General features: G+C 42.5%; 1 protein-coding gene across 1 annotated transcript in view; it reads left to right on the top strand.

The window, feature by feature from the left end:
• Positions 1-22,555, top strand: part of galnt9 (polypeptide N-acetylgalactosaminyltransferase 9) — a 106,826-nt gene that overhangs the window by 23,053 nt on the left and 61,218 nt on the right. Inside the window, exon 4 of the mRNA XM_072664896.1 lies at positions 15,462-15,628. Within this exon, the coding sequence (XP_072520997.1) occupies positions 15,462-15,628 (167 nt within the window). The remainder of the gene's footprint in view (positions 1-15,461; positions 15,629-22,555) is intronic.

The following is a 22,555-nucleotide window of genomic DNA, read 5'->3' on the forward strand; positions in this document are numbered from 1 at the left end:
TAATGGTTTGACAGCCCTCCTGTTTTATATAGATATCCTCAGTTTAGTTCAGAACTCATGACCTCCAGCTTCTCTGCCCTCGGTCATGCGCTAATACATATTTGCGCAGCTTTTATATGAAAACGCACATTGCATATAAATCAGAGGCTGCAGTACGGGCTCTTCTGTTGGTGGAGCTGAAGGGGAATCGGCAGGAGGGGGAATAATAGCATCACGCTGAGCTGGCGCAAAAAAACCCATCGCATTAAAGCCCCTATCAATCAAACACCTCTTTGGCTGCTTTGTTTGCTGAAACTGTACGCTGTTAAGGGAGAGTTATAAAACGCCTTTGAATGACATTTCGCTGTAACCGGGATCATTTCTTATTGCTTTAGGCAGCGGCACAAAGGAGGCCTGGCTGGGACAGCGTGGGTTTATTTCATAAAAGGAAAACTGCAGCAGAAATGACAACAGGACTCATTCTCATCCTCTTCCCGCACATTTGATGACAGCTTTTCTTTTATTATATGCGATATATATCATAAAACGAACAGCAGTGCTACATTTTACAGCCCCGAGTACACAAACAGACGCCAGCTTAACACTTTACACGGCTAATCTGTGTTTTAGGGGACAGAATTTAGAGGTTAATTAAGATCTTGTTGGTTCAGTAAAGTCTGAATTAGATATTTCTAAAATATTTATTCATTAAGCATCAAGCTTAATTTACTTATATATTGTTATATATCTGTTCTTCTTCCATTTTCTCACCATAGCAACCACTTAGCAACACCACAGCATCCACAGACCAACCATTAGGCAACACCATAGCATCCACCTATTTAACACACCCTTTTGACCACAGCCAAGGAACTGCCTGGATGTGGAAACCTTTTAAGCTGTGCAACCATTCTTTCCTACACTATATCGACAAAAGTATTGGGACGCCTGCTCATTCACTGTTTCTTCTGAAATCAAGGGTTAAAAAGAGCTGATCCTGCTTCTGTTGGAGTAACTGTCTCTACTGTCCAGAGAAAAAGGCTTACTACTAGATTTTGGAGGAGGAGCATTGCTGTGAGGATTTAATTGATTGCGTTCAGCGACAAGAGCATTAGTGAGGTCAGGATGTTGGATGGATGATCACCACCCCACCTCTTCATCCCCAACTCCCCAACTCATTTCAAAAATACTGGATGGAGCTCCTCCACCATCATTCCAGAGAACCCACTGCTCCACAGCTCATTGCTGGGGGTCTTTATATCCCACTAGCCCACACCTGGCATTAGACTTCGCTACACATGCTAGACCAGCTGCGTTTGTGTCAGCAGTGAGAGCAACTCGAAGTAGCTGAATGCATTCATTAGTAGGGGTGTCCACAAACATTTGGACATAAATAGATAGATAGGAAATTTATATGAAGTATATTGTAGTTTATTAAGATGTTTACATTATTGGAGCTCTGTTATGTAAACTCACTGCTAGTTTTATTATTAGTTGTAATAAGGCCCAGTAACGTTGTTACCACCCTGTTATGAAGATTATTGAGCATGGATTAATAAGGAAATGTAACTGTTGATCATGTGTGATTGACAGCAGTTTGATTCATATGGGTTCTAGATAGTGACTAATACAACAATGAATGAGCAGGTGTCCCAATACTTTTGTCGACATAGTGTATTTATTAACTGCACTCTTTAATGGTTCTATAATAAATGCAGTGGTTCTATAAAGAACTATGACAACTCCATTTGGATGCTTATCTGGTTAAAGGGTTCCTCACAATGAAAGAAACCCCTTCATAGGTTATAAGGTTAGGTTATTAAACCTTTCAAAATGGTTCTAGATAACACCAAAAACTGTTCCACTACTACTATAAGTAGATATATAATTTATATGAATTAAATGGGTTAAAATGTTTTTCCTTTTTATTTGACCTAGTTTTGATATTTGTGGCCTAATCTGGACACCAAGCTCTAACAGTCCCGGTTCTCTAGGGTTCTGACTCAACCCATTACACAGTTCTGATGATATACCATCGTATCGGCCACACTACGTTTTGTTTTCCAACTTTAACCACTTCATTACTGCCTACAGGAACACAAAGCAGCTGATCTGACACACACACACACACACACACACAGATTATGAGAATGCTGTTGATGTGAGGGCACACCGGAGTGGCATGCTGAGTTCCATCTGCCCACCCAGAGGAGAGAGAGAGAGCGAGAGAGGGAGATAAGGTGTGATGGAGCAAGAGAAAGACAGAGATTGTGAGGGTGTGAGTCACACTGAGGTGTGTGTATATTGTGATGGCATAATCCATCTGTTTATGTGTGTGTGTGTCTGTGTGTGTGTGTGTGTGTAAATGTGGCAGTTCTGAGTGTTATATCAGCTGTTACACACACTCGCTATCAGAGAGAGATTTACACACACTTTAACAGGGGAAAACACACAAACTACTGGCTGTTATTAGTCAGCCATCAGTGTTAGTTTGGTGTGTGTGTGTGAGTGTGTGTGTGTGTGTGTCAGAAGAATCAGTCGACAGTCGGCTGAAAGGCTCCCGCAGCTGAGAATATCAGTGTTTCCTCTCAGAATCAGCCTCTTCCCCGGATTCAGTCCATCAGACGGGACATGGCTGGTCTTCTTTAGTTTCAGTACTGGGGAGAGGGGTGGTTCTCCGGCCCCTTTAGAACTTTATATAATACCTCACACCACACCTTACTTTGAGTCCTGGGAACATAGGACACTGGGAATAAAGTACCCTGCAAGGAGAGGATTCTGGGAATGTGGGGACATTGAAAAATGTAGTTGAGTCCATGTAAACATAGGACATTTGGGTCATTGGACCATGGAAGCATAAGGTATTGGGAATATAGGCATTGAGCATTGAGAACATAGTACCCTGGGAATACGGACCCTGTAAAAAGGGGCCTTGGAATATGGGCCCATGAAACATTAGACCATGGAAACATCGGACCCTGGGAACATAGGACATGGAGAACATAGGACCATGGGAATGTAGTCCCATGGACAAATATGAAATTGGGAATATTAGACCATGGGAACATATGACATTTGGATCATTGGACCATGTAAGCATAGGGTATTGGGAATATAGGCATTGAGCATTGAGAACATAGTACCCTGTAAAAAAAGAACCCTAAAAAAGGGGCCTGGAAATATAGACCCATGAAACATTAGACCATGGGCACATAGGACCATGAGAATATTGGGTTTTGGAAACAAAGGGCCCTTGGAACATAGGACATGGAGAACATAGGACCATGGGAATATAAGCATTGAGAATACAGTACCCTGAGAATAAAGGAGCCTGTGGAAATAGGACCCTGGGAATGTAAAATATTGCATTGGGAACATTAGACCATGGGAACATAGGTCATTGTACCCTGGAAAAATAGGGCTGTAGACTATAACTCATGGGGACATAGACCTGTGGAAACATACTGTAGGTCCATGGGAATGTAGGACATTGGGAATATAGTATCCTAGGACATTGAAAACATAGGATTCTAGAGACAAATGTCCCGAGAACATAGGGCCTTGGTAATATAGTACCCTGGGAATATAGGCCCAAGCAAACATAGGACGATGTGAATGCTGAACACTGGGAAAACTGGGCCCTGGGATCATGCAGTACTCTTGTAATTGTGAATATAGATCACTGGGAACACCGGGACCCGGGGCCCAGAGAACATAGGACCATGAGGACATAGCAACTGGAAATATAGGATCTTGGGCACTGGGGTTATACAGGCTGTTAAAAACACAAGACCAGAACCAGACCAGATCATTTCTGGAAGCAATGACTGGTCATAACAAGGAGAATGAGCATGAATAAATTACACCCCCTCCCCCCCTCTCTCATTACAGCACTGCTGATATGGTATTATTATTGTTATGAATGCATGAGTGCGGTTATGAATTACTGTTCCACAGACAGTCACTACAGTTTTTATATAATCATATATAAATGTGGCATTTTTAGAGCCAGGGATGAAGAGCTCTTTGTACATCAAACTACACCAGCAGGAGGAATATAAAAGATGTTATTCCATCTGGAATTGCATATTAAATCAGAAATCCGCTGTGTACGTTCTGTATAACCCCAGAAACATAAACATCCACCCTCTTCACTGCAGCTGGAGAACTGCAGAACCACACTGTGCTGTATTTTATTATATTATATTATATTATATTGTATTGTATTATATGTAAGAAAAATAAATAATGCCTCATTCATTTTGATCTGGGCGTTTTAAGTGTATAGAAGGAAAATGTGGTCTTTACAATGTCCTTATAACTAAAAATAAATAACCATTGGTCTAATATACAGTTTTTCTAAACAAAATAATTACTAATCAAATTAAAGTGTGTTTAAAGTGCAGCTTTCTGCTTTCTTGATTTTTTTGGTAACAAAAAAGTAAAAGATAACCAGATAAACCACCTCCAAAAACACCAGACCAGCATATATCCTGGTATACTGGTATTCTTGTATTCACACTGGTCTAAGCGGGTTTTTATCAACTAACATGCTAACCTCAAACTACTGAGGTAAAACTGAGGTAAACAGGAACTAACATGCTAACCACAAACTACTGAGGTAAATCTGAGGTAAACAGGAACTAACATGCTAACCACAAACTACTGAGGTAAAACTGAGGTAAACAGGAACTAACATGCTAACCACAAACTACTGAGGTAAAACTGAGGTAAACAGGAACTTACATGCTAACCACAAACTACTGAGGTAAAACTGAGGTAAACAGGAACTAACATGCTAACCACAAACTACTGAGGTAAAACTGAGGTAAACAGGAACTTACATGCTAACCACAAACTACTGAGGTAAAACTGAGGTAAACAGGAACTAACATGCTAACCACAAACTACTGAGGTAAAACTGAGGTAAACAGGAACTTACATGCTAACCACAAACTACTGAGGTAAAACTGAGGTAAACAGGAACTAACATGCTAACCACAAACTACTGAGGTAAAACTGAGGTAAACAGGAACTAACATGCTAACCACAAACTACTGAGGTAAAACTGAGGTAAACAGGAACTTACATGCTAACCACAAACTACTGAGGTAAAACTGAGGTAAACAGGAACTAACATGCTAACCACAAACTACTGAGGTAAAACTGAGGTAAACAGGAACTTACATGCTAACCACAAACTACTGAGGTAAAACTGAGGTAAACAGGAACTAACATGCTAACCACAAACTACTGAGGTAAAACTGAGGTAAACAGGAACTAACATGCTAACCACAAACTACTGAGGTAAAACTGAGGTAAACAGGAACTAACATGCTAACCACAAACTACTGAGGTAAAACTGAGGTAAACAGGAACTAACATGCTAACCACAAACTACTGAGGTAAACAGGAACTAACATGCTAACCTCAAACTACTGAGGTACAAACTACTAAGGTAAACAGGAACTAACATGCTAACCTCAAACTACTGAGGTAAACAGGAACTAACATGCTAACAACAAGCTACTGAGGTACAAGCTACTGAGGTAAACAGGAACTAACATGCTAACCACAAGCTACTGAGGTACAAGCTACTGAGGTAAACAGGAACTAACATGCTAACCACAAGCTACTGAGGTAAAACTGAGGTAAACAGGAACTTACATGCTAACCACAAGCTACTGAGGTAAAACTGAGGTAAACAGGAACTAACATGCTAACCACAAGCTACTGAGGTACAAGCTACTGAGGTAAACAGGAACTAACATGCTAACCACAAGCTACTGAGGTACAAGCTACTGAGGTAAACGGGAACTAACATGCCAACCACAAGCTACTGAGGTACAAACTACTGAGGTAAACAGGAACTAACATGCTAACCACAAGCTACTGAGGTACAAGCTACTGAGGTAAACATCAACTAACATGCTAACCACAAGCTACTGAGGTACAAGCTACTGAGGTAAACAGGAACTAACATGCTAACCACAAGCTACTGAGGTACAAGCTACTGAGGTAAACCGGAACTAACATGCTAACCTCAAGCTACTGAGGTACAAGCTACTGAGGTAAACATCAACTAACATGCTAACCACAAGCTACTGAGGTAAACAGGAAATAACATGCTAACCTCAAACTACTGAGGTAAACAGGAACTAACATGCTAACCTCAAGCTACTGAGGTAAAACTGAGGTAAACAGGAACTAACATGCTAACCTCAAACTACTGAGGTAAACAGGAACTAACATGCTAACCTCAAGCTACTGAGGTAAAACTGAGGTAAACAGGAACTAACATGCTAACCACAAACTACTGAGGTACAAACTACTGAGGTAAACAGGAACTAACATGCTAACCACAAACTACTGAGGTAAAACTGAGGTAAACAGGAACTAACATGCTAACCACAAACTACTGAGGTAAAACTGAGGTAAACAGGAACTAACATGCTAACCACAAACTACTGAGGTAAACAGGAACTAACATGCTAACCTCAAACTACTGAGGTACAAACTACTAAGGTAAACAGGAACTAACATGCTAACCTCAAACTACTGAGGTAAACAGGAACTAACATGCTAACCACAAGCTACTGAGGTACAAGCTACTGAGGTAAACAGGAACTAACATGCTAACCACAAGCTACTGAGGTACAAGCTACTGAGGTAAACAGGAACTAACATGCTAACCACAAGCTACTGAGGTAAAACTGAGGTAAACAGGAACTAACATGCTAACCACAAGCTACTGAGGTAAAACTGAGGTAAACAGGAACTTACATGCTAACCACAAGCTACTGAGGTACAAGCTACTGAGGTAAACAGGAACTAACATGCTAACCACAAGCTACTGAGGTACAAGCTACTGAGGTAAACGGGAACTAACATGCTAACCACAAGCTACTGAGGTACAAACTACTGAGGTAAACAGGAACTAACATGCTAACCACAAGCTACTGAGGTACAAGCTACTGAGGTAAACATCAACTAACATGCTAACCACAAGCTACTGAGGTACAAGCTACTGAGGTAAACAGGAACTAACATGCTAACCACAAGCTACTGAGGTACAAGCTACTGAGGTAAACCGGAACTAACATGCTAACCTCAAGCTACTGAGGTACAAGCTACTGAGGTAAACATCAACTAACATGCTAACCACAAGCTACTGAGGTAAACAGGAAATAACATGCTAACCTCAAACTACTGAGGTAAACAGGAACTAACATGCTAACCTCAAACTACTGAGGTAAACAGGAACTAACATGCTAACCTCAAACTACTGAGGTAAACAGGAACTAACATGCTAACCTCAAACTACTGAGGTAAACAGGAACTAACATGCTAACCACAAGCTACTGAGGTACAAACTACTGAGGTAAACAGGAACTAACATGCTAACCACAAGCTACTGAGGTACAAGCTACTGAGGTAAACATCAACTAACATGCTAACCACAAGCTACTGAGGTACAAGCTACTGAGGTAAACAGGAACTAACATGCTAACCACAAGCTACTGAGGTACAAGCTACTGAGGTAAACCGGAACTAACATGCTAACCTCAAGCTACTGAGGTACAAGCTACTGAGGTAAACAGGAACTAACATGCTAACCTCAAGCTACTGAGGTAAAACTGAGGTAAACAGGAACTAACATGCTAACCACAAACTACTGAGGTACAAACTACTGAGGTAAACAGGAACTAAGATGCTAACCTCAAACTACTGAGGTAAACATGAACTAACATGCTAACCTCAAGCTACTGAGGTAAACATGAACTAACATGCTAACCTCAAACTACTGAGGTAAACATGAACTAACATGCTAACCTCAAGCTACTGAGGTAAACAGGAACTAACATGCTAACCACAAACTACTGAGGTAAAACTGAGGTAAACAGGAACTAACATGCTAACCACAAACTACTGAGGTAAAACTGAGGTAAACAGGAACTTACATGCTAACCACAAACTACTGAGGTAAAACTGAGGTAAACAGGAACTAACATGCTAACCACAAACTACTGAGGTAAAACTGAGGTAAACAGGAACTTACATGCTAACCACAAACTACTGAGGTAAAACTGAGGTAAACAGGAACTAACATGCTAACCACAAACTACTGAGGTAAAACTGAGGTAAACAGGAACTAACATGCTAACCACAAACTACTGAGGTAAAACTGAGGTAAACAGGAACTTACATGCTAACCACAAACTACTGAGGTAAAACTGAGGTAAACAGGAACTAACATGCTAACCACAAACTACTGAGGTAAAACTGAGGTAAACAGGAACTTACATGCTAACCACAAACTACTGAGGTAAAACTGAGGTAAACAGGAACTAACATGCTAACCACAAACTACTGAGGTAAAACTGAGGTAAACAGGAACTAACATGCTAACCACAAACTACTGAGGTAAAACTGAGGTAAACAGGAACTAACATGCTAACCACAAACTACTGAGGTAAAACTGAGGTAAACAGGAACTAACATGCTAACCACAAACTACTGAGGTAAACAGGAACTAACATGCTAACCTCAAACTACTGAGGTACAAACTACTAAGGTAAACAGGAACTAACATGCTAACCTCAAACTACTGAGGTAAACAGGAACTAACATGCTAACAACAAGCTACTGAGGTACAAGCTACTGAGGTAAACAGGAACTAACATGCTAACCACAAGCTACTGAGGTACAAGCTACTGAGGTAAACAGGAACTAACATGCTAACCACAAGCTACTGAGGTAAAACTGAGGTAAACAGGAACTTACATGCTAACCACAAGCTACTGAGGTAAAACTGAGGTAAACAGGAACTAACATGCTAACCACAAGCTACTGAGGTACAAGCTACTGAGGTAAACAGGAACTAACATGCTAACCACAAGCTACTGAGGTACAAGCTACTGAGGTAAACGGGAACTAACATGCCAACCACAAGCTACTGAGGTACAAACTACTGAGGTAAACAGGAACTAACATGCTAACCACAAGCTACTGAGGTACAAGCTACTGAGGTAAACATCAACTAACATGCTAACCACAAGCTACTGAGGTACAAGCTACTGAGGTAAACAGGAACTAACATGCTAACCACAAGCTACTGAGGTACAAGCTACTGAGGTAAACCGGAACTAACATGCTAACCTCAAGCTACTGAGGTACAAGCTACTGAGGTAAACATCAACTAACATGCTAACCACAAGCTACTGAGGTAAACAGGAAATAACATGCTAACCTCAAACTACTGAGGTAAACAGGAACTAACATGCTAACCTCAAGCTACTGAGGTAAAACTGAGGTAAACAGGAACTAACATGCTAACCTCAAACTACTGAGGTAAACAGGAACTAACATGCTAACCTCAAGCTACTGAGGTAAAACTGAGGTAAACAGGAACTAACATGCTAACCACAAACTACTGAGGTACAAACTACTGAGGTAAACAGGAACTAACATGCTAACCACAAACTACTGAGGTAAAACTGAGGTAAACAGGAACTAACATGCTAACCACAAACTACTGAGGTAAAACTGAGGTAAACAGGAACTAACATGCTAACCACAAACTACTGAGGTAAACAGGAACTAACATGCTAACCTCAAACTACTGAGGTACAAACTACTAAGGTAAACAGGAACTAACATGCTAACCTCAAACTACTGAGGTAAACAGGAACTAACATGCTAACCACAAGCTACTGAGGTACAAGCTACTGAGGTAAACAGGAACTAACATGCTAACCACAAGCTACTGAGGTACAAGCTACTGAGGTAAACAGGAACTAACATGCTAACCACAAGCTACTGAGGTAAAACTGAGGTAAACAGGAACTAACATGCTAACCACAAGCTACTGAGGTAAAACTGAGGTAAACAGGAACTTACATGCTAACCACAAGCTACTGAGGTACAAGCTACTGAGGTAAACAGGAACTAACATGCTAACCACAAGCTACTGAGGTACAAGCTACTGAGGTAAACGGGAACTAACATGCTAACCACAAGCTACTGAGGTACAAACTACTGAGGTAAACAGGAACTAACATGCTAACCACAAGCTACTGAGGTACAAGCTACTGAGGTAAACATCAACTAACATGCTAACCACAAGCTACTGAGGTACAAGCTACTGAGGTAAACAGGAACTAACATGCTAACCACAAGCTACTGAGGTACAAGCTACTGAGGTAAACCGGAACTAACATGCTAACCTCAAGCTACTGAGGTACAAGCTACTGAGGTAAACATCAACTAACATGCTAACCACAAGCTACTGAGGTAAACAGGAAATAACATGCTAACCTCAAACTACTGAGGTAAACAGGAACTAACATGCTAACCTCAAACTACTGAGGTAAACAGGAACTAACATGCTAACCTCAAACTACTGAGGTAAACAGGAACTAACATGCTAACCTCAAGCTACTGAGGTAAAACTGAGGTAAACAGGAACTAACATGCTAACCACAAACTACTGAGGTACAAACTACTGAGGTAAACAGGAACTAAGATGCTAACCTCAAACTACTGAGGTAAACATGAACTAACATGCTAACCTCAAGCTACTGAGGTAAACATGAACTAACATGCTAACCTCAAACTACTGAGGTAAACATGAACTAACATGCTAACCTCAAGCTACTGAGGTAAACAGGAACTAACATGCTAACCACAAACTACTGAGGTAAACGGGAAATAACATGCTAACCTCAAACTACTGAGGTAAACGGGAAATAACATGCTAACCTCAAACTACTGAGGTAAACAGGAACTAACATGCTAACCACAAACTACTGAGGTAAACGGGAAATAACATGCTAACCTCAAACTACTGAGGTAAACGGGAAATAACATGCTAACCTCAAACTACTGAGGTAAACAGGAACTAACATGCTAACCACAAACTACTGAGGTAAACGGGAAATAACATGCTAACCTCAAACTACTGAGGTAAACGGGAAATAACATGCTAACCTCAAACTACTGAGGTAAACGGGAAATAACATGCTAACCTCAAGTTAATATAGAAACAAATAAGTTCTAACCTAAATGTTATAGCTACAGTAAACATGAACTTACTCACTATTCTTGAGCTAATACAATAAGCATGAACAAATGTGCTAACCCTAAGCTAAATAACACAGCAAGCATAATAATGTGCTAACCTTAAGTTAATACAATAAACATGAAATAATGTGCTAACTACAAGCTACTGAGGTAAACATGAACTAGCTAATGTGCTAACCACAAGCTACTGAAGCACACATGAATAAACATGCTAATATCAAGCTACTACAGTAACAAACTGAGTGCTAAGCTTAGCTAATGCAGCTAATGGATTATCTGTGAGAGCACCAGCTAACACAGCTAACAGCAGCTTAATTGGATCCAGTCTTTTCAGTGTTTTGTTGGATGGCTGTGTATATATACAGAGAATATTTAGATATAGATATAGATGCATGTATACGTGCAAACGAACAGAAGATCTGTGGGCGTGGGGAGGGGTCCTAAATGCCTACTTATAGCATTTGTAGGAAGAAACAGCTCTGTTCTATATTTGTTATTAAATGGCTTCAGAATCGCTGTAATTTTGCTCCACTTCTGCTCACAGAAGTCAAAGCCTGCTCTCCACAAATCAGTTTTCAGGTATCTTCAATCTTCACAGAAAAAGCCCCAGCCTTCTAGGTCTAATAAACAACAGCGGAGGAGAAAAGCCCTTTGTAGATCACTGCTTGTGTTAAATATTGATTTTTAACCCAGGAAACTGTATCCAGAGAGAAAGAAAAACAGACTACGGTTTCTTTACACTGACGGCAAGTCGATAAATCATTCATACACGCTGTTATTAGTCCGTATTCAGATGTGTCGCGCTATGAGCTCGAGTACAAAACAGATATTTATCACCGCTGATCTGTTCCTGCCTGTGTTTGACCTTCATACTCACAGACAGAGACGTGCTTTACTTTTATTATTGTTTTTCTTTTCCTTTATTGCAAACATTGCAACAGGTGTCATTAAACCCCCGAGCACTTCATAAATGTCACCAGAGTTTCTAATCACACTTTATGAGATCTAACCTTCTCCTGAGCTTCATAATCCTCCTTTATATTGCAACACCACTGGCCACTTTATTGGAAACGCCTTCCTTTGTCCTTTCTCACTGGCCACTTTATTAGAAACACAATCTTTTGCTTTCTCACTGGCCGCTTTATTGGAAACACCTCCCTTTGTGCTTCCTCACTGGCCACTTTATTAGAAACACAATCTTTTGCTTTCTCACTGGCCACTTTATTAGAAACACCTCTCTTTGTGCTTCCTCACTGGACACTTTATTAGAAACACCTGCTATCCACATCCTCACTGGCCACTTTATTAGAAACACCTATGTTTGTGCTTTCTCACTGGACACTTTATTAGAAACACCTCCATTTGTGTCTCCTCACTGGACACTTTATTAGAAACACAATCTTTTGCTTCCTCACTGGCCGCTTTATTGGAAACACCTTCCTTTGTGCTTCCTCACTGACCACTTTATTAGAAACACCTCCCTTTGTGCCTCCTCGCTGGCCACTTTATTAGAAACACCTCCCTTTGTGCCTCCTCACTGGCCACTTTATTAGAAACACAATCTTTTGCTTCCTCACTGGCCGCTTTATTGGAAACACCTTCCTTTGTGCTTCCTCACTGACCACTTTATTAGAAACACCTCCCTTTGTGCCTCCTCACTGGCCACTTTATTAGAAACACCTCCATTTGTGCCTCCTCACTGGCCACTTTATTAGAAACACAATCTTTTGCTTCCTCACTGGCCGCTTTATTGGAAACGCCTTCCTTTGTCCTTTCTCACTGGCCACTTTATTAGAAACACAATCTTTTGCTTCCTCACTGGCCACTTTATTAGAAACACAATCTTTTGCTTCCTCACTGGCCGCTTTATTAGAAACACCTCCATTTGTGTCTCCTCACTGGACACTTTATTAGAAACACAATCTTTTGCTTCCTCACTGGCCGCTTTATTAGAAACACCTCCATTTGTGTCTCCTCACTGGCCACTTTATTAGAAACACAATCTTTTGCTTCCTCACTGGCCACTTTATTAGAAACACAATCTTTTGCTTCCTCACTGGCCGCTTTATTGGAAACGCCTTCCTTTGTCCTTTCTCACTGGCCACTTTATTAGAAACACAATCTTTTGCTTCCTCACTGGCCACTTTATTAGAAACACAATCTTTTGCTTCCTCACTGGCCGCTTTATTAGAAACACCTCCATTTGTGTCTCCTCACTGGACACTTTATTAGAAACACAATCTTTTGCTTCCTCACTGGCCGCTTTATTAGAAACACCTCCATTTGTGTCTCCTCACTGGCCACTTTATTAGAAACACAATCTTTTGCTTTCTCACTGGCCACTTTATTAGAAACACCTCTCTTTGTGCTTCCTCACTGGACACTTTATTAGAAACACCTGCTATCCACATCCTCACTGGCCACTTTATTGGAAACACAATCTTTTGCTTCCTCACTGGCCACTTTATTAGAAACACCTACCTTGTGCCTCCACGCTTGTCACTTTATTAGAAACACCTATGTTTGTGCTTCCTCACTGGCCACTTTATTAGAAACACCTATGTTTGTGCTTCCTCACTGGACACTTTATTAGAAACACCTATGTTTGGGCTTTTCCACTGGCCACATTATTAGAAACACCTATGTTTGTGCTTTTCCACTGGCCACTTTATTAGAAACACCTATGTTTGTGCTTTTCCACTGGCCACTTTAGTAGAAACACCTATGTTTGTGCTTCCTCACTGGACACTTTATTAGAAACACCTATGTTTGTGCTTCCTCACTGGACACTTTATTAGAAACACCTATGTTTGGGCTTTTCCACTGGCCACATTATTAGAAACACCTATGTTTGTGCTTTTCCACTGGCCACTTTATTAGAAACACCTATGTTTGTGCTTTTCCACTGGCCACTTTATTAGAAACACCTATGTTTGTGCTTTTCCACTGGCCACTTTATTAGAAACACCTATGTTTGTGCTTTTCCACTGGCCACTTTATTAGAAACACCTATGCGTATAGGGCAGTGGATATGCAGTGTGTTGCTGCAGTCTCTATGGGTGGATATAAGGAGACAGTGTGTATGTGGGTTAGTTCTGGCCCGAGACAAATAACCTTCATCTATCAGGAGTGTGTTCAGAACAGACTCCTCCACTGTGGTTCTCCAGCTCTTCAGAACTGGTGCTCTGTTTTGTCCTATTAAGTGGGTCGTCAAAAATAGCAGCGGTGAGTGTGCAGTGATTACTCAGTCCAGAGGAAGACCATGCCTATCGCTGTTTGCCTGTTCAGCAGTTAGTGCACTGTTTCAGAGGGTCCAGGGACATTTTCCTGTCTGGATAAAAATCCACAGACCCCACAGATTTATGTTTGAAATACAGGTCAAATTGCAGCCACTTCACAACGCCATAGCAACCACGTCAGATACCATAGCAGCCATGTGGGATATCATCACAGCCACATAGCATCCACTTAGCAACCAATTAAAAACAGCATGTCAACCACCATAGCAACCCTTTAGCAACACCATAGTGACCATTTAGCAACACCATAGCAACCACCTTGAAACCACTAAGCGACACCATTGCAAACACTTAAGCAACTGCCTAGCAATACCCTAGTGGCCATCAGGGATACCATATCAAGCACCTAGCAGCACCATTGTGACCACCTAGCAACAACATGGCACTCAACATGTGATACCATGGTAACCACTTAGCAACCCCATAGTAACCACCTAGCAACACTACTGCAAACACCTAGCAATTCCATAACAAACAGCTATTAACACCATAGAAACCACCTTGAAACCATTAAGCAACACCATTGCAATTGCAAACACCTAAACAACTGCCTAGCAACACCCTAGGGGTCATAAAGGATACCATTTGAAGCACCTAGCATCACCATTGTGACCACCTAGCAACACTACTGCAACCACCTAGCAACAACATGGCACTCAACATGTGATACCATAGCAACACCATAGGAGCCACTTATGAACAGCATAGTGACCACCTAGCAACACCATAACAAATAGCTGTCGACACCATAGAAACCACCTGGATTTCAAAAACTTTTCAGTGTTCTCACCAGAACCTGACTGGATGATTTTTTTAACAGGAAATGATGTCATTATGTAAATGGTTGTAAAAAGTCAGTTTGATGGAAACAACCTGCTGAGCAGCAAGAATCACAAACGGCATGAATTTTCATTTCATCGAAAGGTTGATGGAAACAATGCTGCTGAATGTTACTTACATACAAAAGGGTTCCTCAGTGGTTCTTGACTTATACATAAGTTCTAGGTTCTTGTTCTTCATTTAGAACCTTTACATCCTGAGGTTCTTTACACTCCAAACTTTCTATTTTTAAAAGAACTTCTGCTTTTCCCACATTTCCAGATGTAAGCAGATGTCATATCCTGAAGACCTGCCGCAGATTTCAGTGGTTTTCATCTTCGTGAACGAAGCCCTGTCCGTCATCCTGCGGTCCGTCCACAGCGTGGTCAACCACACCCCTGCCCACCTGCTTAAGGAGATCATACTGGTGGACGACAACAGTGACAGTGGTAAGATTTCTGATGACTCACATAGGATTTTTAAATGATTTAATTAGCCAGCAGAATTAGAGAGATAATTCACAACTTTTCTCTGTCTTAAAAAACTTGAGTTTCTTACTCAGTATGTTTTGGGTCATCGTCCATCTGTACTGTGAAGCACTGTTCAATCAGTTTGCCACTATTTGACTGGATCTGAGCAGAACGTAGAGCGCTGATCCCTTCAGAACTCATCCTGTAGCTTCTACCAGCACATCATCATCAATAAACACCAGTGACCCAGTTTTGTTGGTAGCTATGCATGTATATGCGATAACAGCGCCTCCACCATGTTTGACAGATGACGTGCAGTGCTTTAGATCAGGTGTGGGCAATTCCAGTCCTGGAGGTCCCTGTTAATTGCCAGGTTTAATAGGTCTGTTAGAGCAGGGAAACGTCTCTTGATTGTAGACGTTGATAGTGCACCTGGAATTGAACACATTCATGCACCTGGAACCAAGCTTTGTTCTTCAGACTAGCTCATAAGATTGCAATTATACAGAGCCCTTCTGGTGACATCCCACACCAACAAATAAGGCATGAGAATGAGATAATTAACTTGTGGCCATGACTTAATTATCTTGTTCCCACGGCTTAGTAAGTCATGGCCATGACTTAATTAGGCTGTTCCTATGCCTTACTAGGCTCAGAATAAGAAAGTCTTGTTCCTTTTTACTGTATTCATGATTACCTTACTTATTATTTATATTGTGTTTATAGTGGTAATTTATTTACGTTTTTGCATCTGAGTGTCTTGCTATCCCTTTTCTGCTGTAAAATTGAGAATTTCCCTACTGGAAGGATTATCTTATCTTATCTCATATATATATATAGGTGCTGTATGTACATGTATGTATATAGATGAATAATTATGTATAATAATATGATACAAATACTTTGTACAGTACAGTTGCACATCATTATGTTGCCGTCCACTTTGCACTTGACACTTGACAATTTTTTTTTAATTTAGTGTACATTTAGTGGATATATATTTCTATTTCTATTCCTATATATTTGTCATCTTCTCTGTATATATATGTTTTATACTTCACCTAATTTGGATTATTGCATTTGAGAAAGCAGTAATACTTTGATTTTCTTTTTATAACTCATATTCTCATATAACTCATATATATATATATATATATATATATATATATATATATATGTGTGTGTGTGCGTGTGTAACACTGACTAAGAGCTGGTAGTTTGCTTCAGTGCCTTATCCCCCTGTAATGAATGCAGATAAATGCAGTGTAAGTGTTGCAGATACAGGATTAGTGTCCCTAAGGCACATTATTACTTTATTACAGCCTCTTGCTAAGCATTTAACTACATCGATTTTCTTAGCCTAATCATTTGCTCATGCAATAGCGTCCAATACCTGCTGCTGCTTTTGTAAGCAGACTGTTTCTCCTTATCCCCAGGCTTTCAGATGCAGGGCTGTATTTATGTATTTATTGCATTTGTGGACGCTGTATCTGCGAGATAACAGAAAGACCAGGCAGCTGAGAGAGAGAGAGAGAGAGAAAGTAGAGCCAGGCAGTAAGAAAGAGCCAAACCCTGAGGGTCGAAAGTCTCCAGTGCAGCAGCGCACTCTAAAAAAAGCCAGTGACAAAAAAAGACAACTGCACAAATAACCCCAGCATGATCTTCTGTCCTCCTCTGAACCATGGATAGAGCTCTGGTCTCAGTGGCGATTCAGCTGCTGCTGTACACACCTGCACTGCTCACTGTGGCAACGAGCCGCATCCTAAAACGCTCACGGATCCAAACCAGAGGCAGCCAAGCCCAATTTCCATTTTGGACCAGTAATGAAAAACAAAAACATGCATATTAATGATGCAGTGTTCTACAGTCTGGGTTTCAGTTCTCCCTGAGCTCCACTTACAAGCGTCTGTGTGGCTTTCTCAACCAAAACACTGTTTATCAACCTCTCTATTTATCCCTTATCATCAGACACCCTGTTTCTGTTACTGCCAAAAGTTTGTGGACACCCCTTCTAATGAATGCATTTAGCTGCCAAAAGTTGCACCCATTGCCTGCACAGATGTTCAAATGCACACACACAGCTTGTCTAGTCCCTGTAGAGAAGTACTGCCAATAGAATAGGACTCTCTGGAGCAGATAATTGACTCCATGCTGCCTAATGCCAGGCGTGGGCTAGAGGGGTATAAAGCCCCCCAGCATTGAGGAGCTGTGGAGCAGTGGAGGAACTGTGTTCTCTGGAATGATGGTGGTGGAGCTCCATCCAGTACTTTTGGGATGAGATGAGGTTGATGGGCTGGGGTGGTGATCATCATCCAGCATCCTGACCTCATTAGCACTGTTATGGCTAAATGCAATCAAATCCTCACAGCAGTGCTCCTCCAAAATCGAGTAGAAAGCCTTCTTCTCTGGACAGTAGAGACAGTTACTCCAACAAAAGCAGGATCAGCTCTTTTTAATAGCCTTGATTTTAGAAGAAACAGTGAGTGAGCAGGTGTCCCAATACTTTTGTCCTTATAATGTCTGTTTAATTGGCTGTCCTGTATGGAGCCTCTTTCATAAAGTGGGCTTATCAGACACACACAGCTGTATAATCTGACCAATAGAAAGGGACACTCTGGAGCAGCAGTGATCATATGACCCTAAGGTGCTGAGTATGTACTAGTACTGTGGGGTTCTTTGGAGTGATGATGGAGCTTCATCCAATACCATCCAATCACCCAGCATCCGAACCTGACCCTGTTGATGCTCTCACTTTTGAAGGGCTGCATGCAATCACATCCTCCTCACAGCAGTGTTCCAAGCTTTTACAGAAGAGTTGTAGCTGCTGCTGGAGCAAAGAGGGACAAACGCTGGGGCAGTGGTGGCTCAGCGGTTAGAGCTCCAGGCTATTGATGACAGGGTTGCGGGTTCAAAACCCAGGCTCGGCAAGCTGCCACTGTTGGGCCCTTGAGCAAGGCCCTTCTTCCTCTCTGCCCCCGGGCACTGCAGCAATGGCTCCCCACTTCTCACTGTCCACTATATGTGTGTTCATTGCTAAATATGGTTGCCTTGTCTAATGCACTGTTAATACACAACCTAGTGTCCACATACTTTTTCTTTTTTAGTGTGGGGTATAAGCTTCGACAGGTAGCTACGCTAGCCTTGCAGTTCCAGTGTAAAAAGCTAAAACACGTCTTGGCTGGTTGACTACTTTGTGGCAACCTGGTGAATTAGATGTTTAATGCTCTCCTGGTTCCTCGGAGGCCGTCGGCGCTGTGGGTCAGCTGTAGTGATTGGCGAAGCTGGTCTGTGTGCTAATTTCTTGCCCTTCTCTGCAGACGTTAAACTATTAATATTCAGGCTGGCCTGCTTGACCTTTCCATTGTGCTGGAGCTTGTCCCCCTCGTGTTGAGTGTCAGTTCCTCAAGGAACAATAATAACTGCACAGAAATTCAGCTTCGCGCAGACCCGAGTCTCGTGTTGCTGTTCCTGTTCTTTTCCGGGTGGTTAAGGTTATCTCCCCTTCTTTCCTGTCGCGGTGCTGAATGGGTAACATTGTGGGGTGAGCCTTATGAAAGAAGCCACTGTAGATAGTGTGCTTAGCGTCACTGTTGACAGATGGCTAAATCATCTAGTAAAGGGTGGTGTTCCTCAGTGAGGGCTGAGTGAAATAAGGTGGAGGTGGTGGTGCAGCATCATGTTGTGGAGGTGCTGTTCCTCAGAGAGGACTGAGAAAAGTACAGTGGTGCAGCATCATGTGGTCAAGATGGTGTATGGTGGTGGATGTATGGTGGTGCAGCATCATGTTGTGGAGGTGCAGTTCTTCAGTGAGGACTGAGTGAAGTATGGTGGTGGAGGTGGTGGTGCAGCATTATGTTGTGGAGGTGCTGTTCCTCAGTAAGGACTGAGTGAAGTATGGTGGAGGTGGTGGTGCAGCATCATGTTGTGGAGGTGCTGTTCCTTAGTGAGGACTGAGTGAAGTATGGTGGAGGTGGTGGTGAAGCATCATGTTGTGGAGGTGCTGTTCCTCAGTGAGGACTGAGTGAAGTATGGTGGTGGAGGTGGTGGTGCAGCATCATGTTGTGGAGGTGCTGTTCCTCAGTGAGGACTGAGTGAAGTATGGTGGTGGAGGTGGTGGTGCAGCATCATGTTGTGGAGGTGCTGTTCCTCAGGGAGGACTGAGTGAATTATGGTGGAGGAGGTAGTGGTGCAGCATTATGTTGTGGAGGTGCTGTTCCTCAGTGAGGACTGAGTGAAGTATGGTGGTGGAGGTGGTGGTGCAGCATCATGTTGTGGAGGTGCTGTTCCTCAGTGAGGACTGAGTGAAGTATGGTGGTGGAGGTGGTGGTGCAGCATCATGTTGTGGAGGTGCTGTTCCTCAGGGAGGACTGAGTGAATTATGGTGGAGGAGGTAGTGGTGCAGCATTATGTTGTGGAGGTGCTGTTCCTCAGTGAGGACTGAGTGAAGTATGGTGGTGGAGGTGGTGGTGCAGCATCATGTTGTGGAGGTGCTGTTCCTCAGTGAGGACTGAGTGAAGTATGGTGGTGGAGGTGGTGGTGAAGCATCATGTTGTGGAGGTGCAGTTCTTCAGTGAGGACTGAGTGAAGTATGGTGGTGGAGGTGGTGGTGCAGCATCATGTTGTGGAGGTGCTGTTCCTCAGGGAGGACTGAGGGAAGTATGGTGGTGGAGGTGGTGGTGAAGCATCATGTTGTGGAGGTGCTGTTCCTTAGTGAGGACTGAGTGAAGTATGGTGGTGGAGGTGGTGGTGCAGCATCATGTTGTGGAGGTGCTGTTCCTCAGTGAGGACTGAGTGAAGTATGGTGGTGGAGGTGGTGGTGCAGCATCATGTTGTGGAGGTGCTGTTCTTCAGGGAGGACTGAGTGAATTATGGTGGAGGTGGTGGTGCAGCATTATGTTGTGGAGGTGCTGTTCCTCAGTGAGGACTGAGTGAAGTATGGTGGTGGAGGTGGTGGTGCAGCATTATGTTGTGGAGGTGCTGTTCCTCAGTAAGGACTGAGTGAAGTATGGTGGAGGTGGTGGTGCAGCATCATGTTGTGGAGGTGCTGTTCCTCAGTGAGGACTGAGTGAAGTATGGTGGAGGTGGTGGTGAAGCATCATGTTGTGGAGGTGCTGTTCCTCAGTGAGGACTGAGTGAAGTATGGTGGTGGAGGTGGTGGTGAAGCATCATGTTGTGGAGGTGCTGTTCCTCAGTGAGGACTGAGGGAAGTATGGTGGTGGAGGTGGTGGTGCAGCATCATGTTGTGGAGGTGCTGTTCCTCAGTGAGGACTGAGTGAAGTATGGTGGTGGAGGTGGTGGTGAAGCATCATGTTGTGGAGGTGCTGTTCCTCAGTGAGGACTGAGGGAAGTATGGTGGTGGAGGTGGTGGTGCATCATCATGTTGTGGAGGTGCTGTTCCTCAGTGAGGACTGAGTGAAGTATGGTGGTGGAGGTGGTGGTGCAGCATCATGTTGTGGAGGTGCTGTTCCTCAGGGAGGACTGAGTGAATTATGGTGGTGGAGGTAGTGGTGAAGCATCATGTTGTGGAGGTGCTGTATTAATGTATTAGCTTGGGGCAAACATATTAGCTTATGGCTAGTGCTTTAGCTTGGGGCAAAGCATAATAGCTTGTGGCTACTGTATTAGCCGAGGGGGAACATATTAGCTTGTGGCTACTGTATTAGCCGAGGGGGAACATATTAGCTTGTGGCTACTGTATTAGCCGAGGGGGAACATATTAGCTTATGGCTACTGTATTAACCGAGGGGAAACATATTAGCTTATGGCTACTGTATTAACCGAGGGGAAACATATTAGCTTATGGCTACTGTATTAGCCGAGGGGGAACATATTAGCTTATGGCTACTGTATTAGCCGAGGGGGAACATATTAGCTTGTGGCTACTGTATTAGCCGAGGGGAAACATATTAGCTTGTGGCTACTGTATTAGCCGAGGGGGAACATATTAGCTTGTGGCTACTGTATTAGCCGAGGGGAAACATATTAGCTTATGGCTACTGTATTAGCCGAGGGGAAACATATTAGCTTGTGGCTACTGTATTAGCCGAGGGGAAACATATTAGCTTGTGGCTACTGTATTAACCGAGGGGGAAACATATTAGCTTGTGGCTACTTTATTAGCCGAGGGGGAACATATTAGCTTGTGGCTACTGTATTAGCCGAGGGGAAACATATTAGCTTATGGCTACTGTATTAGCCGAGGGGAAACATATTAGCTTGTGGCTACTGTATTAGCCGAGGGGGAACATATTAGCTTGTGGCTACTGTATTAACCGAGGGGGAACATATTAGCTTATGGCTACTGTATTAACCGAGGGGAAACATATTAGCTTGTGGCTACTGTATTAACCGAGGGGAAACATATTAGCTTATGGCTACTGTATTAACCGAGGGGGAACATATTAGCTTATGGCTACTGTATTAACCGAGGGGGAACATATTAGCTTATGGCTACTGTATTAACCGAGGGGGAACATATTAGCTTATGGCTACTGTATTAACTGAGGGGGAACATATTAGCTTGTGGCTACTGTATTAACCGAGGGGGAACATATTAGCTTATGGCTACTGTATTAACCGAGGGGGAACATATTAGCTTATGGCTACTGTATTAACTGAGGGGGAACATATTAGCTTGTGGCTACTGTATTAACCGAGGGGGAACATATTAGCTTGTGGCTACTGTATTAACCGAGGGGGAACATATTAGCTTATGGCTACTGTATTAACCGAGGGGGAACATATTAGCTTATGGCTACTGTATTAACTGAGGGGGAACATATTAGCTTGTGGCTACTGTATTAACCGAGGGGGAACATATTAGCTTATGGCTACTGTATTAACCGAGGGGGAACATATTAGCTTATGGCTACTGTATTAACTGAGGGGGAACATATTAGCTTGTGG

This window comes from Salminus brasiliensis, chromosome 20, assembly GCF_030463535.1.
Source record: "Salminus brasiliensis chromosome 20, fSalBra1.hap2, whole genome shotgun sequence".
Classification (NCBI taxonomy): domain Eukaryota; kingdom Metazoa; phylum Chordata; class Actinopteri; order Characiformes; family Bryconidae; genus Salminus; species Salminus brasiliensis.